General features: G+C 51.3%; 1 protein-coding gene across 1 annotated transcript in view; it reads right to left on the bottom strand.

Annotated features, from left to right (window-relative positions):
* Nucleotides 1-783: 783 nt before the first annotated feature.
* The window catches only part of PRDM15 (PR/SET domain 15), an 86,557-nt gene continuing 67,678 nt past the window's right edge, over nucleotides 784-19,662 (bottom strand). The window contains 7 exon segments of the mRNA XM_063956683.1: nucleotides 784-1,554; nucleotides 2,897-3,088; nucleotides 4,877-5,052; nucleotides 11,102-11,185; nucleotides 12,365-12,496; nucleotides 13,856-13,975; nucleotides 15,323-15,402. Of these exon segments, the coding sequence (XP_063812753.1) occupies nucleotides 1,045-1,554; nucleotides 2,897-3,088; nucleotides 4,877-5,052; nucleotides 11,102-11,185; nucleotides 12,365-12,496; nucleotides 13,856-13,975; nucleotides 15,323-15,402 (1,294 nt within the window). The 3' untranslated portion in view covers nucleotides 784-1,044.

Below are 19,662 nucleotides of genomic sequence, written 5' to 3' on the forward strand. Positions count from 1 at the left end.
ATTACACCTACTCATAAAGACCCTGAACTTCTTACCTCTAACATCCGTCCCTTTACAACAAGGATTAGGATCTCCTGCAAAACGGGGCTCATTCAGACGCAGAGGGAGGAGCGATCACCGCTGCTTACATAGAAGCAGCAGTGATAGCACTAATATGGTAGTGCAGCAGGGGGCGTCACTCCTCCTGCTGTATTACTGCGCCGAACTGCGTCCTAGAATGCAGTATCAGATCTTTCCCGGCACCATCAGCCGGTTGTGTGACCTATGGGTTCGGGGTACGCCGGCCGAAGCATTTGCTACACAGAGGCCAGGAAATCTCGGTCTTCCGACGGAGATCCTGGCCTTTTGCCTCACCCACAACAAGCCTCCGTTTTAAGAAACGGAGGCTGTCGCCGTCCCCTCGCAAGCCGCAAACGGCATCCAACTGTGTGTCAATCATTTCAGATTGTGTTTATGCCTGAAATTTAAAAGGGCAATGATTTCACTAGCAAAATACGGCTAGTAAAAAGCATCGCCCTTCACATTTCCTACATAAAACAATCCCGACGCTTACTAAATAAACCCCGGATATTTAGATGAGGCTCAGCCTAAATGTCTGCATCACTGTGTAAAAATATTATATATATATATATATATATATATATATATATATATATATATATATATATATATATATATATATATATATATATCTCTCACACACACACAATATGATCATAAAAAGGAGGAAAGCTTCACAGTGAAAAAAAAATTCTGATCCATGACCAGTTCTAGAAGGATCATGTTGTAAAGTGTTTTTAATGAGAACATCAATAAGTGTTTAACACTGTCAAGAAAAAAAAAAAATCTATTTCTCTTCTCATCCCGTCGGCTGCCTGAGAGGCAAAATTAATACATTGCGATAATCACATTCCAACCGGAGTGGAAATTTTTTTGAAAAAAAAAAAATGTGAAGGAAAAAAAAAAAAAAAATAGTCCATATAATTTAATAGGTCTAGTAACCATAATTCAAGTACACAGCTTAGTCAGCGACTGGATAACAGTTTAGTAACTGTACATCTGTTCCTGTGAGTCTGCTTCCGAGGCTTGCCCGGCCTGCGTGGGAGAAGACGGAGGTTCCTGCTCAGTCTGTACGGAGGGAGGGTCTTCCTCTGTGGGAGGTGGAGTTTCGTCAACAGGTACCGCTCTCCATGTCAGAGGTCCTTCAGTTGCGATCTGCCCCCCCAGGGGAGCTATGGAATTCACAAAGGTGGTGAGGTTGATGAAGTGCGCCACAGGGTGTGGGCCAGCGGCCTCCTGCGCCGAGGTGATTGCCAGGTCGGCTGGCCGGTTGTGAAGCATGGCGCTGCCGCTGACCGCATCGAAAGTCACAGTCAAGATGGAGCTGTCTAGCTGGAGCTGCCGGTCAGGAGTAGTCAAGTGGCCCACCGCCACCGGCTGCAGGCCGGCAAACTGGGCTCCCGCAGTGGTGGTGATAGGGGTTACCGTTATGTTGGTCAGTCCCACAGTGCAGGATGGCGCAGGGACATTCCCATCACTAATCGTCACAACAACCTGCGTGGGGAGACAAGAAAACAGGAGAGATTAACGCATCGATAGGTCAAGGGTCAACGTTAGACATCTTCCGCACAGTCCATCTGCCCCTTTCACAAAGCACCATAACAGTATATTGCGCTGCTAGTGTCTATATGGGATGCGTTCTGGATGGCGGCGGTCAGATGACAGACTCTGGAATCCCGGCATCAGAACCCAGGCCGCCGACATCCCGAAGGTAAGTATTGGGGTGCCAGTTAGGGTTAGGGCCGGGGGATACCCAGCACAGGGCTGGTCCGCCCCGTCTGTCAGGCCCTACCTCGTCGCACAAGTACAAAAGCATCGCACAGCGGCGATGCTTTTGTACTTTAGGAGTAGCTCCTTACCAGCGCAGCTCCTGCATGCTGGCAGGGAGCTACTCGTCGCTGTGAGGGTCGCAGCGGCTGCGTGTGATGTCATGCAGCCGCCGCGGCCCGCCCCCCACACGGTCTGGGCCTGCGTTGCCCAGACCGTGCCCCCTAAACGGCGGCCAAATGCGGCCGGTCCACCCCCTCCCGCCCAGTGACCACCTCTGCCTGTCAATCAGGCCGAGGCGATCGCAGGGCTGAGACGCCCGTCGGCTGTCTGGCATGCACCGGCGCACTGCGACGCTGGCGCATGCACAGTTCAGACCCGATTGGCTGCCGTGCGTTTCATGTCTGAATTAGGCCCCTGGTCCAATCATCATCCCTTATTTCAATTTACAATATTACAGTCCGGCTCCCCATTGTGTCAAGGACCTATGCCTATGATCCTCCCTTATTTCCATTGCTCATCCACAGTGCTGGATGTAACTGAAGCAATATACTGACAGGAGACAGCAGGCACTGATTAGATCCTGTATCAAACCTTACTCTCCCATCATACACAGCAGTTATAAGTGACTGTACTACAATACTTTTGCGGTTTGTACCATACTAAAGCTCCATAAACGCCTACAACTGTAATATTGATGAGGATGTAGCTTACAGATTCCTTAGGAACCGGAGACATCACCGAGAATTCAGCCTGTGATTTCCCATCATGAGCCAGTGCCGTCACTGGTTACTAGTGAACGGATAGGCCACTGTCTATCAACTATGAGGCCATCCCGAAACAGCGGCCACCACGGTGGGTAGGGAACACGTGCACCAACTAACAAGTGCACCAACTAACAAGTGCACCACCGGAGAGACCTGGGTCTAGCCTCCTGCACTTTCCCTGCCCATCACTAGCAGTGGGGAAGGTAGAACGTGTCTACTAGATACCCTCCATCCTTAGCCCATAGTCCCCTATATACTGTGGATGACTAAAAAAGTTGTCTGAAGCATTAAACACGGCTGACCTGCTGCAGGGTCTCCACAGCAGATCCGTCTTCTTCTCCTGTACCGCTAGTGAATTCCACTTCTTTGTTACTATAATGTGCAAACTCTGAGTCTTCCTGGACAACTTCCTCCACCTCCCCATCCTTGTCCTGCTCCAGTTGCAGCGCTTTATTCTGCTGTATTTCTTCATCCTCCTCCCCATCCATCGTCGGCTACAGGAGGACACAAACACCCCAGTTACCTTACAGTCAGCAGGGAAACCAATACTGCATCTGTGTACGATAGAGTGTGAGTTCTAACCAACAGTCCAGTCTTCTAGATCTGGGGTAAATATAACAGAGTGAGAGAAGCACACTATCACAAGGTTGGTTTTGCCTTGTAAAATGATTGCCGCTTTACAAATACAGGCATTCTCGAACAAACTCCCGCACCTCCAGCTTCTTGCACCCTATTACATTTACTCCCCTGAATCTGTTAGCAAAGTGCGGCCACAACTCTTTTCCATGCCCAAGTTCAGTTGTGCTCCGTATACAGACTTAGTCGCACACTGAGGGCCATTCCGAGTTGATCGCTCGCTAGCTATTTTTTGCAGCGTTGCGATCAGATAGTCGCCGCCTAAGGGGGAGTGTATTTTCGCTTTGCAAGTGTGCGATCGCATGTGCAGCCGAGCAGTCCAAAAACATTTTGTGCAGTTTCTGAGTAGGTCTGAACTTACTCGGCCGCTGCGATCACTTCAGCCTGTCCGGTCCCGGACAGTTGACACCCACAAATGCCTTCTTCCTGTCAATCACCTTGCAATCGGCTGTGCGAATGAATTCTTCGTTAAATCCATCGCCCAGCAACGATCCGCTTTGTACCCGTACGACGCGCCTGCGCATTGCGGTGCATACGCATGCACAGTTTTGACCTGAAAGCAGCAAATAAATAGCTAGCGCGCGATCAGGTTGGAATGACCCCACAGATACACAAGATGCCCCCAACGCTTGCATAGTTGCATGGGACCTGGCGGCTCACTCGAGCCAAGCAATCTCCCGCTGCATGGTGTACGGAGACTAGATGTATGAGGACACTTCTGTAGCGCCACACGTGTGTGCTGATAGTTATCATACATGTGAAAAATATCTCATTATTGCATGCAAATATTCCAAAATACGGAAAGGTCCGAAATCCAAAATACTTCTGATCCTATTTCGGATATGGCGGACGCTACGTGGAATGATGCGGGGCACCTGTGCGTTGGGTGTAATGATACGGGACACCTGTGCGTTGGGTGCAATGATACGGGACACCTGTGCGTTGGGTGTAATGATACGGGACACCTGTGCGTTGGGTGTAATGATACGGGACACCTGTGCGTTGGGTGTAATGATACGGGACACCTGTGCGTTGGGTGTAATGATACGGGACACCTGTGCGTTGCGTGTAATGATACGGGGCACCTGTGCGTTGCGTGTAATGATACGGGGCACCTGTGCGTTGGGTGCAATGATACGGGGCACCTGTGCGTTGGGTGCAATGATACGGGGCACCTGTGCGTTGGGTGCAATGATACGGGGCACCTGTGCGTTGGGTGCAATGATACGGGGCACCTGTGCGTTGGGTGCAATGATACGGGGCACCTGTGCGTTGGGTGCAATGATACGGGGCACCTGTGCGTTGGGTGCAATGATACGGGGCACCTGTGCGTTGGGTGCAATGATACGGGGCACCTGTGCGTTGGGTGCAATGATACGGGGCACCTGTGCGTTGGGTGCAATGATACGGGGCACCTGTGCGTTGGGTGCAATGATACGGGGCACCTGTGCGTTGGGTGCAATGATACGGGGCACCTGTGCGTTGGGTGCAATGATACGGGGCACCTGTGCGTTGGGTGTAATGATACGAGACACCTGTGCGTTGGGTGTAATGATACGAGACACCTGTGCGTTGGGTGTAATGATGCAGGACAATGCTGGACAATGCTCGGCCACTAGCTGCCGCTTTCAGCTGTCCCAACTAACCTCAGGGTGCTTGCGCCTCAAGTGCCGGCTCATGGATGCCCGAGTGGAGACCTTCGTCCCGCAGAGGGGGCAGCTCTGGGCCTCCACCTTGTCGTGCGTGAGCTGGACGTGCTTCTGGAGCATGTACTCCGTGACGTACTTCTTGTCGCACACCGAGCAGGTCCACTGCTTCCCCACTTCATCAGGAGCCAAAACAGAAACAAAGAAAAGCGACAGAGCAAATTCAAACAAACACATCACATACGCAGGACAGACGTTCAGCATGGCGGAACTGACCCTGCGCCCACCTCCTATGCGGGACACCTGAAAACTAACCCGTGGAAGAGTCCATGATTTATTTCTAGGGTGAAACCTACTACGGAGGCAGAATAATATCTCGGCACCAAACACAGGAAGGCCGTCGTCCTAACCTCATATCTTCCTCTTCACATCTGAGCAATGACAATCTGTGCGGTTTGAGGGTCCTATAGCTTTTACTTAATATGAGGAAGCTGACAAGTGCTGCTGACCGCACAAGTGGCCACCTCCGATTCCCGGTACAGCGTGGAATCCAGAGGCTGAAGCCTGCAGCAGGCGGAAGAACCGCCGACTCTGGCAGAAGACCGGAGGGAGGAAGCAGGATCAGAATAGGGTGAGCACGCTCAAGAACCAGGACCACCCCAGGCGGTTTAGGGTAGGTGACCATGGGAGGGGGTCCCGTCTGCATTTTAATTGTCGGGATGCTGGTGTCGATCATGTGACTGTCTGCATCCCGGCCCCCGGGATCTTCTATCACACGCTACAATTATCTAGCCTATCTGGCAATATAAATAATTGTGCAGTGTATGCGGGCGACTGATCGGAATCTATCAAACGGTCGGGCATGCAGGATCGTCCAGCATGTCTGTCCGATGCAATATTTGCTACGGTGAAAGTTGCTGCATCGCCCTACCTCGGACGACCGATGGACATTTCCCCTGCCCTGCACCGAGCGCAGGGTGTCTGGCTGCCTGATAAAGTGCCTGTCGGTCCGAAGGCATTTTACCTGATAGTGTACGTCCACCTCTATTCTGTCCTCAGTTGACATTGCCTGTTTTGCATGAAGATCATCTCCTGAAATATCTGTGCTGCTGTGAGAATTCTGATCTATACACACTAGAATAGTTCCTTACGGCACATGCTGGAACTTAATAATAAGGATCCTATGGGTGAAATGCATGAAAGTTAATAATACCATATGCATTAAACAGGGTCTGGAGCAGGTATCACAGCGGCACAGTAAGCTGGCATGTGCCCGAGTGCAGCACTTCACAGACTCTGTACGACAGGCAACGCCATCTATAGATGGTACAGTCTATAAAAGCCTATGGGCTTCGTTTTGCAAGAACTCCTAGAGTAGGATCTGAAGTCCCCTGATGACTGCACAGGCCGCACATGTGCTATGCGACTGCCAAGCCATAAGTCCTCCCTTCGCAAGGGATAGTTCTTATCGGCAGAGTGGCACCGGCAGGTGACTGTACCAGGATACTGGTGAGACAGATGCTGGGGTGCAGGTGTAAGAGGGCAGGATGTATCAGCAGAGAGGCACCGGCAGGTGACTGTACCAGGATACTGGTGAGAAATATGCCGGGATGCAGGTGTAAGAGGGCAGGATGTATCGGCAGATGGCACCGGCAGGTGACTGTACCAGGATACTGGTGAGACAGATGCCGGGGTGCAGGTGTAAGAGGGCAGGATGTACCGGCAGGTGACTGTACCAGGATACTGGTGAGACAGATTCCAGGATGCAGGTGTAAGAGGGCAGGATGTATCGGCAGAGTGGTATCGGCAGGTGACTGTACCAGGATACTGGTGAGACAGATGCCGGGATGCAGGTGTAAGAGGGCAGGATGTATCAGCAGAGTGGCACCGGCAGGTGACTGTGCCAGGATACTGGTGAGATAGATGCCGGGGTGCAGGTGTAAGAGGGCAGGATGTATCGGCAGAGTGGCACCGGCAGGTGACTGTACCAGGAAACTGGTGAGACAAATGCCGGATGCAGGTGTAAGAGGGCAGGATGTATCGGCAGAGTGGCACCGGCAGGTGACTGTACCAGGATACTGGTGAGACAGATGCCGGGATGCAGGTGTAAGAGGGCAGGATGTATCGGCAGAGTGGCACCGGCAGGTGACTGTACCAGGATACTGGTGAGACATATGCCGGGGTGCAGGTGTAAGAGGGCAGGATGTATCGGCAGAGTGGCACCGGCAGGTGACTGTACCAGGATACTGGTTAGACAGATTCCGGGATGCAGGTGTAAGAGGGCAGGATGTATCGGCAGAGTGGTATCGGCAGGTGACTGTACCAGGATACTGGTGAGACAGATGCTGGGGTGCAGGTGTAAGAGGGCAGGATGTATCGGCAGAGTGGCACCGGCAGGTGACTGTACCAGGATACTGGTGAGACAGATGCCGGGGTGCAGGTGTAAGAGGGCAGGATGTATCGACAGAGTGGCACCGGCAGGTGACTGTACCAGGATACTGGTGAGACAGATGCCGGGATGCAGGTGTAAGAGGGCAGGATGTATCGGCAGAGTGGCACCGGCAGGTGACTGTACCAAGATACTGGTGAGACAAATGCCGGGATGCAGGTGTAAGAGGGCAGGATGTATCGGCAGAGTGGCACCGGCAGGTGACTGTACCAGGATACTGGTGAAACAGATGCAGGGGTGCAGGTGTAAGAGGGCAGGATGTATCGGCAGAGTGGCACCGGCAGGTGACTGTGCCAGGATACTGGTGAGATAGATGCCGGGGTGCAGGTGTAAGAGGGCAGGATGTATCAGCAGAGTGGCACCGGCAGGTGACTACCAGGAAACTGGTGAGACAAATGCCGGATGCAGGTGTAAGAGGGCAGGATGTACCGGCAGGTAATTGTACCAGGATACTGGTGAGACAGATGCCGGGGTGCAGGTGTAAGAGGGCAGGATGTATCGGCAGAGTGGCACAGGCAGGTGACTGTACCAGGAAACTGGTGAGACAAATGCCGGATGCAGGTGTAAGAGGGCAGGATGTATCGGCAGAGTGGCACCGGCAGGTGACTGTACCAGGATACTGGTGAGACAGATGCCGGGATGCAGGTGTAAGAGGGCAGGATGTATCGGCAGAGTGGCACCGGCAGGTGACTGTACCAGGATACTGGTGAGACATATGCCGGGGTGCAGGTGTAAGAGGGCAGGATGTATCGGCAGAGTGGCACCGGCAGGTGACTGTACCAGGATACTGGTTAGACAGATTCTGGGGTGCAGGTGTAAGAGGGCAGGATGTATCGACAGAGTGGCACCGGCAGGTGACTGTACCAGGATACTGGTGAGACAGATGCCGGGGTGCAGGTGTAAGAGGGCAGGATGTATCGGCACAGTGGCACCGGCAGGTGACTGTACCAGGATACTGGCGAGACAGATGCCGGGATGCAGGTGTAAGAGGGCAGGATGCATCGGCAGAGAGGCAACGGCAGGTGACTGTACCAAGATACTGGTGAGACAAATGCCGGGGTGCAGGTGTAAGAGGGCAGGATGTATCGGCAGAGTGGCACCGGCAGGTGACTGTACCAGGAAACTGGTGAGACAAATGCCGGATGCAGGTGTAAGAGGGCAGGATGTATCGGCAGAGTGGCACCGGCAGGTGACTGTACCAGGATACTGGTGAGACAGATGCCGGGATGCAGGTGTAAGAGGGCAGGATGTACCGGCAGGTAATTGTACCAGGATACTGGTGAGACAGATGCCGGGGTGCAGGTGTAAGAGGGCAGGATGTATCGGCAGAGTGGCACCGGCAGGTGACTGTACCAGGAAACTGGTGAGACAAATGCCGGATGCAGGTGTAAGAGGGCAGGATGTATCGGCAGACTGGCACCGGCAGGTGACTGTACCAGGATACTGGTGAGACAGATGCCGGGATGCAGGTGTAAGAGGGCAGGATGTATCGGCAGAGTGGCACCGGCAGGTGACTGTACCAGGAAACTGGTGAGACAGATGCCGGGGTGCAGGTGTAAGAGGGCAGGATGCATCGGCAGAGTGGCACCGGCAGGTGACTGTACCAGGATACTGGTGAGACATATGCCGGGGTGCAGGTGTAAGAGGGCAGGATGTATCGGCAGAGTGGCACCGGCAGGTGACTGTACCAGGATACTGGTGAGACAGATTCCGGGGTGCAGGTGTAAGAGGGCAGGATGTATCGGCACAGTGGCACCGGCAGGTGACTGTACCAAGATACTGGTGAGACAAATGCCGGGATGCAGGTGTAAGAGGGCAGGATGTATCGGCAGAGTGGCACCGGCAGGTGACTGTACCAGGATACTGGGGAGACAGATGCCGGGATGCAGGTGTAAGAGGACAGGATGTACCGGCAGGTGACTGTACCAGGAAACTGGTGAGACAGATGCCGGGATGCAGGTGTAAGAGGGCAGGATGTATCGGCAGAGTGGCACCGGCAGGTGACTGTACCAGGAAACTGGTGAGACAGATGCCAGGATGCAGGTTTAAGAGGGCAGGATGTATCGGCAGAGTGGCACCGGCAGGTGACTGTACCAGGATACTGGTGAGACAGATGCTGGGATGCAGGTGTAAGAGGACAGGATGTACCGGCAGGTGACTGTACCAGGATACTGGTGAGACAGATGCTGGGGTGCAGGTGTAAGAGGGCAGGATGTATCGGCAGAGTGGCACCGGCAGGTGACTGTACCAGGATACTGGTGAGACAGATTCCGGGGTGCAGGTGTAAGAGGGCAGGATGTATCGGCACAGTGGCACCGGAAGGGGACTGTACCAGGATACTGGTGAGACAGATGACGGGATGCAGGTGTAAGAGGGCAGGATGTATCGGCAGAGTGGCACCGGCAGGTGACTGTACCAAGATACTGGTGAGACAAATGCCGGGATGCAGGTGTAAGAGGGCAGGATGTATCGGCAGAGTGGCACCGGCAGGTGACTGTACCAGGATACTGGTGAGACAGATGCCGGGATGCAGGTGTAAGAGGACAGGATGTACCGGCAGGTGACTGTACCAGGATACTGGTGAGACAGATTCCGGGGTGCAGGTGTAAGAGGGCAGGATGTATCGGCACAGTGGCACCGGAAGGGGACTGTACCAGGATACTGGTGAGACAGATGACGGGATGCAGGTGTAAGAGGGCAGGATGTATCGGCAGAGTGGCACCGGCAGGTGACTGTACCAAGATACTGGTGAGACAAATGCCGGGATGCAGGTGTAAGAGGGCAGGATGTATCGGCAGAGTGGCACCGGCAGGTGACTGTACCAGGATACTGGTGAGACAGATGCCAGGATGCAGGTGTAAGAGGGCAGGATGTATCGGCAGAGTGGCACCGGCAGGTGACTGTACCAGGATACTGGTGAGACAGATGCCGGGATGCAGGTGTAAGAGGGCAGGATGTACCAGCAGGTGACTGTACCAGGATACTGGTGAGACAGATGCCGGGATGCAAGTGTAAGAGGGCAGGATATATCGGCAGAGTGGCACCGGCAGGTGACTGTACCAGGATACTGGTGAGACAGATGCTGGGATGCAGGTGTAAGAGGGCAGGATGTATCGGCAGAGTGGCACCGGCAGGTGACTGTGCCAGGATACTGGTGAGACAGATGCTGGGATGCAGGTGTAAGAGGACAGTATGTATTGGAATTTCATGCGAAAACAGATAAATTATGCCCTATGGCCCCTCGTTCAGATCCCGAAGGATCTGCGGCACATGCCTCAAAGTATTGATGTTCTCAGGGCGCTGGCCACCCCGGAATAAAACATAACGCATACCGCCTTTCTCACTGGCTAGCAATGGGGGAGCTTCATCATTATGTTAATCTGCACACGCCCTGAGTGATTCCCACCATGTGCTCCTCTGTCTGTCACTGAGACGGAGCAGCAGAGCCGGCACTATCACATACGGTACTGACACCAGACGAACACCCCCGCCCCTCCTCTGCCTGCCGAACCACGCACTCCTGCTAAACCCAAAGCAAGAAGAGCAAATGGGAAGGAGGGGAGGAGGCCTTATGCGGGGGAATAGGGAGACCTGTACAGTGAACGCAGCCCCCTACGCTTTTTAGGGGGGAGATCGGGGCTTAGTACATCCCCAGTGTCTTGTACAGGTAAATGTTACTGCTGACAACACAGGTGTGAGCAGGTCTGGCTTTGGAACGGATGCAGCCGCCATGGAGGTGGCTTCACACTAATACTAGATAAGTAAGGTGTATTTACCAGTGTGGACCAGTTTGTGGGTCTCCATCGTGTTCTTCTCGCTGAAAGTCTTCCCGCAGAGCTCGCACATGAAGTCCTTGATACCTGTAGGAACACGGAAACACAGAGGAGACTTCGGATCACGGGCATCTATACAAGGCGGTCGCGGCAGAGACAGATACGGAGACAGCCCCCGGATCTCCATACAAGGATATGCAGAACCGGAACCTTCCTTAGAGAGGGGAAGTAATGTAGCCCAATGTTATGGCAACAAACCAGAGTGCTGTGCGGAGAATGCTGTACGGGGGGTGGGGGTGAGGTGTAGTGGGGGGGGGGGAGGGAATCACCGGTGTACACAAGGGGCATTTCGTCTCAGTAATTGCCCTAATAGGATAAAGCCTCTCTGTACACTGCAGAATTGCACCATGCCAGAGAGTTGGGAGCTTCTGCGGTCAGGACCTTGGGAACATTGAGGTCTCATTCGTTTAGTGAGAAGTTCAGTGGCAAACGCATGATTTCTAGAGGGGGATTTCCGAATGCAATCCACAATCTGCTGCTCTGTGGAATACTGGAGCAAGTGCGGGAGTCTGGGGGAGCCTTGGTGTTTTTATACACTGGATAGTGTATGAAATACATTATTAATAATTAACACTATAGATGGTCTGTAGTATAGGCTGTATCAAACATATTTATCTAATATAGATGACATAAGTGGTCAGGAAAAGGTTAACTATTCCATAATAAATTAATTAATTACATAAATATAATAGAACCAGGAGGTGACAGAAATGCACTAAGCACACATTCTCCCACCACATGGTAAGGGGCCTGTCTCTTCTTCTTGATAGCTTCTCTCTGGTCCACTGATTGAGCACTCAAATCCACACGTACAGCAAACATTGTAGAAGAAGCTGCTATACTGGGTATGTGCAGCAATCGTATTATAATTGTATTATATACTACTGCAGTCAAAATTTGAGCCACTGTGCAAGAGGAGGGTTTCCGGACAACCGGAAGTCCCCCTGCGTTTGCAAATAGAGTTGGTATCAAAATCTTACGGAGGAGAAGAAGGAGGAGAAGGAGGAGAAGGAGGAGGAGGAGGAGGAGGAGGAGGAGGAGGAGGAGGAGGAGGAGGAGGAGGAGGAGGAGTGATTTACAGCCTATTTGACAGACACATCAGCAGCACATCCAACAAACATTCACTGGGATGGCGACCGTTTCCCATGCAATGCCCCCACAGCCAGTAACCATGTGCCAGGGACTGCCAACGTCTCGGCCTCTCACCTGTGTGCCTCTTGTAGTGCTTCAGCATGTTGACCTTCTGCGCAAACTTGCGGTGACACTCTACGCACTCATATTCTTTGATACCTTTGTGCAGCTTCATATGGTGGCGCAGAGCGTGCTTCGTCTTCATCCCTGAACGAGAGGAGGGTTAATACGCCGATCACACACACAGAAGCTTTGCAACATACAAACTGGATCCAAATATTATAGTTCTTGGTGGTAGTTGCTGGGAGCTGAAGCGTGCCATTATCTGGATTGTCATTTAGGTTGTTATATACCAATTACTGGCAAACTTGCTGCATCTGCCCAGAACAGAAGCTGATCCTGACCACAACGGACTGCGCAGTGCGGCATCTCAGAGGAGATTGGTAGTCTGAGACGATTGCCACAAATCAGCCTATTTGGTGTAATCCAGCGCTCTGACTGGGATGCGGTCAATTTACCTACAATCAAAACCCAGGACGGTCAAAATCCCGACAAACATTGACCGACGGTCAAAATACCGACATTTAAAATCCCAACAAGGTCATAATATCGACATTTAAAATGTCGACAGGTGAAAAAGTCAACATGAGTTTTTCATGATTTTTTTCATTGAAACCGACTTGTTCATACTTTACCATCCCAGTGGACGTGGAGGGAGAATATAATAGTGTGCCGAGCGCAGCGAGCCATGGGAGGGGACGAGGTACACTTATACGGTGTCCATGTCGACCTATGTCAACATACACACAAAAAATGAAAAACTCTCATCGATTTTCTGACCTGTCAACATTTTAAATGTCGGTATTTTGACCATGTTGGTATTTTGACCGTTAGTCAATTGTTGCTGGAATTTTGACTGTCGTGATTTTCATACCGATCCCTCCGATCGGATCAAATTAGGCGAAAGTTTATTGGAGAATTTTATAGAAAATTGGAGCAACTTTTTTTTTTTTTCTCTCTTAAAAAAAATTCCAGAGCCGCAATTACTTTGAGATAACTCCGTTTGGGCCTGATTCTGAATTGGACGCAGCGGCAATGTCTAAAGACGCACAAATCGATATTTCAGTGTCTATAGACAACGGCGAGCATCTCACTCTTTACACATTCGGACGCACGGATCTGCACCAGGGTAAGGCTCTGTAGCAGCATACAGATGCAGGCATGACCGTCGCCTGGGCCCTTTGTCTACCAGAACATAACCACGCCCCAGCCCATCATTCAAAATTCCTGTAGGACGTTCCGCATAGTACTTGGATTAACAGAACGCAGTTTACCCTGATCAGGACTGTCATACAGGTATATGTCCATATGTAATAGGTTGTGATTTGCCAATCCCAGCGAGATGTCGAGAGAGACACTAGATTTAAATAGCCAATTAGTTTTAAGGCCAGACTAATTGGTGCTTTAAACTTAGCATCTATTACATATGGGCCATAATATAATGGTTATTAATGCTTCCGTAACCTGTCCCCATATGGATTGCTGTTATCCCAGTATGCGATGTACCTTTTCCACACTCTGCGCATAAATATTCCCGGATGTTGTCGTGGACTCGCATATGTTCTTTTAACATGTCCTTCCTGGCAAATGACTTCCCGCACTGACCACAGCCGTGGCTTTTTACTCCTGAGGGAGGGAACAGAAGGGAGAATTCATCATCTGTAATGAATAGGGAGGAGCGAGAGAACTGCCCTCCGGCCTGTACACTTGTGTTGCCTTTTTTGCCTTTTTGCTGTAGTAGGAGGAATTAGAGGGTGGATTACGCATGTAAAGAGCCTCTGTAGATCCCACCATGGCCCTCAATCCGAGTTGTTCGCTCGCAAGCTGCTTTTAGCAGCTTTGCACACGCTAAGCCGCCGCCTACTGGGAGTGAATCTTAGCTTATCAAAATTGCGAACGAAAGATTCGCAATATTGCAAAAAGACTTCTCTGTGCAGTTTCTGAGTAGCTCGAGACTTACTCTGCCAGTGCGATCAGTTCAGTGCTTGTCGTTCCTGGTTTGACGTCACAAACACACCCAGCGTTCGCCCAGACACTCCTCCGTTTCTCCAGCCACTCCCGCGTTTTTCCCAGAAACGGCAGCGTTTTTTCACACACACCCATAAAACGGCCAGTTTCCGCCCAGAAACACCCACTTCCTGTCAATCACATTACGATCACCAGAACGAAGAAAAAACCTCGTAATGCCGTGAGTAAAATTCCTAACTGCATAGCAAATTTACTTGGCGCAGTGCGAACATTGCGCATACGCAGTTAGCGGAAAATCGCTGCGATGCGAAGAAAATTACAGAGCGAACAACTCGGAATGACCACCCATGTCTGCAACACTGCCGGAAAGAGCTCAGATTTCTACTACCAGGGGCAATTCAATTAGCAGTGCAACTCCGGTGCCTGGCAGCCCACAATATGGGGCATAAGGGAGCGCGGTACAATCTGCTGTGGTGAGGTTCTATAAGTACAGACGTCTTAGGACGCACAGTGCCGCTAACTGAAATGCCCCCATAAATCCCACACCAGAAACACAATGTGGACATTTACAGAACATCGAGACTGACAGAATTACAACAAGGTCAAAATGTTGACATAGTGAATGTCGGCAGGCAGAATGTTGACAGCGGATTTTAGGATTAGGTTTTGGTTAGGGTTAGACACTGAATTCCCCTACAAAAGCAATGCTGGCATGTCGACTGCAGACATTTACAATTTCTGACAAATGTCGAAATAATGTCACTGTCGAAACGTCATGTCAGCATTCTGTCCATGCGACATTCAGAACTTGCAGAAATTCTGTCGACTATGTGCCACACACCTTCTTTGGGCTAATTATGAATTAGTTGCTGGAATAATACAAGCGGATAAAGACAGTTTCAGAAGGCGCGGACGCGCGTTACAGTGAGAGTCACAGCTATCCCTCGTACTGAGCTGATACTAGGAGGATGGAAGACTTACTGTACTGGGGTGATCCTAGGTTACCTGAGTGTATGAGTTTGTGTCTCTCCAAGTTTCCAATGCTGTTGAAAATCCTTCCGCAAACTTCACACGGGTGAATGTACCTGCAGGAAATATACAGCGTTTGTCAGGAGAGCGGAGTAGGAGGAAGGTCAGAGAATGTCATGTGTACGGGAGACAGATGTACAGAGGGGAGTAGTGAGACAGAGATCGTGTAGTGGGACCAATTCTGATTTGGAAGTAAAGCAAAACAAAGCAAGAAACTGAACACTTGGGAAACACCACACAGCACTGCAGGTGGTGTAGATGTAACATGTGCAGAGAGATTATATATGGGTGGTGTGTATCCAAACTGAAATCTAAATTGCAGTGTAAAAATAAAGCTGTCTAACATCTGTGGGACACATGCAAAAGCAGACAGTATTTACCCTGCACAGAAACTCTATAAATGTATTTGTCACCCGTGCATTACAGCATGATTTGTTCCAGACAAAGTTACTTGCTATATTTGCTTTACTTCCTAACCAAAAACAGGCCCAGTGTGTGAGACGGGAGAGGCAGAGTGTAGTACACATCGGAGAAGCACATGGTAGAATAGCACAGTGCTGAGTAGTACACATGGGAGAGAGCAGGAAACTATTATAGACGTTAGTAGCGCACACAGGAGAGGTAGCGGGGGAGGATAGAGAACCTGTGTGGGAAGCAGTGCTGAGTAGTACACATGGGAGAGAGCAGGAAACGATAGACGTTAGTAGCGCACACAGGAGAGGTAGCGGGGGAGGATAGGGCACCTGTGTGGGAAGCACAGTGCTGAGTAGTGCACATGGGAGAGAGCAGGAAACGATAGACGTTAGTAGCGCACACAGGAGAGGTAGCGGGGGAGGATAGGGCACCTGTGTGGGAAGCGCAGTGCTGAGTAGTACACATGGGAGAGAGCAGGAAACTACAGACGTTAGTAGCGCACACAGGAGAGGTAGCGGGGGAGGATAGGGCACCTGTGTGAGAAGCGCAGTGCTGAGTAGTACACATGGGAGAGAGCAGGAAACGATAGACGTTAGTAGCGCACACAGGAGAGGTAGCGGGGGAGGATAGGGCACCTGTGTGGGAAGCGCAGTGCTGAGTAGTACACATGGGAGAGAGCAGGAAACTATTATAGACATTAGTAGCGCACACAGGAGAGGTAGCGGAGGAGGATAGGGCACCTGTGTGGGAAGCGCAGTGCTGAGTAGTACACATGGGAGAGAGCAGGAAACTACAGACGTTAGTAGCGCACACAGAAGAGGTAGCGGGGGAGGATAGGGCACCTGTGTGAGAAGCGCAGTGCTGAGTAGTACACATGGAAGAGAGCAGGAAACGATAGACGTTAGTAGCGCACACAGGAGAGGTAGCGGGGGAGGATAGGGAACCTGTGTGGGAAGCACAGTGCTGAGTAGTACACATGGGAGAGAGCAGGAAACTATTATAGACATTAGTAGCGCACACAGAAGAGGTAGCGGAGGAGGATAGGGCACCTGTGTGAGAAGCGCAGTGCTGAGTAGTACACATGGGAAAGAGCAGGAAACTATAGACATTAGTAGCGCACACAGGAGAGGTAGCGGAGGAGGATAGGGCACGTGTGTGGGAAGCGCAGTGCTGAGTAGTACACATGGGAGAGAGCAGGAAACTATAGACGTTAGTAGCGCACACAGGAGAGATAGCGGGGGAGGATAGGGCACCTGTGTGGGAAGCACAGTGCTGAGTAGTACACATGGGAGAGAGCAGGAAATGATAGACGTTAGTAGCGCACACAGGAGAGGTAGCGGGGGAGGATAGGGCACCTGTGTGGGAAGCACAGTGCTGAGTAGTACACATGGGAGAGAGCAGGAAACGATAGACGTTAGTAGCGCACACAGGTGAGATAGAGGAGGAGGATAGGGCACCTGTGTGGGAAGCACAGTGCTGAGTAGTACACATGGGAGAGAGCAGGAAACTATTGACGTTAGTAGCGCACACAGGAGAGGTAGCGGGGGAGGATAAGGAACCTGTGTGGGAAGCAGTGCTGAGTAGTACACATGGGAGAGAGCAGGAAACGATAGTCGTTCGTAGCGCACACAGGAGAGGTAGCGGGGGAGGATAGGGAACCTGTGTGGGAAGCAGTGCTGAGTAGTACACATGGGAGAGAGCAGGAAACTACAGACGTTAGTAGCGCACACAGGAGAGGTAGCGGAGGAGGATAGGGCACCTGTGTGGGAAGCACAGTGCTGAGTAGTACACATGGGAGAGAGCAGGAAACTATAGACGTTAGTAGCGCACACAGGAGAGATAGCGGAGGAGGATAGGGCACCTGTGTGGGAAGCGCAGTGCTGAGTAGTACACATGGGAAAGAGCAGGAAACTATAGACCTTAGTAGCGCACACAGGAGAGGTAGCGGAGGAGGATAGGGCACGTGTGTGGGAAGCGCAGTGCTGAGTAGTACACATGGGAGAGAGCAGGAAATGATAGACGTTAGTAGCGCACACAGGAGAGGTAGCGGGGGAGGATAGGGCACCTGTGTGGGAAACGCAGTGCCGAGTAGTGCACATGGGAGAAAGCAGGAAACTATAGACGTTAGTAGCGCACACAGGAGAGGTAGCGGGGGAGGATAGGGCACTTGTGTGGGAAGCACAGTGCTGAGTAGTACACATGGGAGAGAGCAGGAAACGATAGACATTAGTAGCGCACACAGGAGAGGTAGCGGGGGAGGATAGGGCACCTGTGTGGGAAGCGCAGTGCTGAGTAGTACACATGGGAGAGAGCAGGAAATCAGGATTTTGGTACTTACCGATAAATCCCTTTCTCCGATTCCACAGGGGCCACTGGAGTGTAGTTACAATGGGGAAATAGTAGGTAGTAATGGGGAGCTGGCACTTTAAAAATTCTCACACTGTGGCTAGCACCTCCCCTACTATATCCCCTCCAAGCCAGTCTACGTAAAACTGTGCCCGAGGAGAGCTGTAGAACCAAACCGTAAGGTAGAGGAGGTTAGCCTCGCCCTGTACACCAGGCGAACACAAACTAAACCTGGAACAGAACCTGACAAAAAATCAGGCTAGCCTGAACTCAACAAGCAGTCATCTGGTGATCTGCAAACCGTTAAGCAAAAAACCAGGAGGAACAGCGCTGGGCGGGCGTCCAGTGGCCCCTGTGGAATCGGAGAAAGGGATTTATCGGTAAGTACCAAAATCCTGATTTCTCCTTCATCCACTAGGGGCCACTGGAGTGTAGTTACAATGGGGACGTCCCAGAGCTCCCAAAAACGGGTGGGAAAGCGCTGAGAGTCCTGTAAAAACTGTTCGGCCAAACAGTGATGCAGAGGCCGTAAAAGTGTCAAACTTGTAGAATTTGACAAAACGAATGTCGGTTTGACCAAGTAGCCGCCCGACAAAAAATTTTCATGGAGACCCCGCGGGCAGCTGCCCACGAAGGTCTTACAATGCGCGTAAAGTGCGCTGAAATGGAAACGGAGGCTCCCTAGTAACCGCCAAGAAGATTGTCTAATGGTCAGATGTATCCAACTGCCCAGCGTATGCTGGGACCCCGGCTATTTAGTACGGGAGCATCGTACAGAACAAAGAAGAAAAACACTTCATCGAACAGCCTGAGACCTCTGTGGAGAGAGTCAGCGAGCCCTGACAACATTCAGAGAGGACTGAAAAACACTAGTGTCAGATCTATATGAAAAATGGACAACCCCTCTGGAAGAAACGAGCGCTGAGGCCGAAGCACAGCCAGGGGAGTTGCCAATAGAGTACTCCCTGAAAAAGAGGCCGAACTTACGGCCGCTAGGCTAATCTCATTTGGAAGAAAAGCGAAAAAGGCAGAGACCTAAAATTCCGGTCAGTGTGGTTTGAAGCGCAGCGGAGCAAAACCTCCCAGAGAAACCAAAGATGAATGGTAACTGGAAGAAGGGGGAAAAACCCCTTTTATCCTTATTATGTCCCATAAAGATTTCCAAAAGTGGCAAAAGCGAGAAGAGGTAACAGATTTCTGATATCGGGGCCCAGTAGGACTAACCGAACTAGGGAACTCCTCCCTTCTGAGGTCTTGTGAACAGTCACACGGGTAAACGAAACCAGTGTAAGATTGAACAAAGAAAAAAATAAGAATTTACTTACCGATAATTCTATTTCTCATAGTCCGTAGTGGATGCTGGGGACTCCGAAAGGACCATGGGGAATAGCGGCTCCGCAGGAGACTGGGCACAAAAGTAAAAAGCTTTAGGACTACCTGGTGTGCACTGGCTCCTCCCCCTATGACCCTCCTCCAAGCCTCAGTTAAGATACTGTGCCCGGACGAGCGTACACAATAAGGAAGGATCTTGAATCCCGGGTAAGACTCATACCAGC

Source organism: Pseudophryne corroboree, chromosome 2, assembly GCF_028390025.1.
Source record: "Pseudophryne corroboree isolate aPseCor3 chromosome 2, aPseCor3.hap2, whole genome shotgun sequence".
NCBI lineage: Eukaryota > Metazoa > Chordata > Amphibia > Anura > Myobatrachidae > Pseudophryne > Pseudophryne corroboree.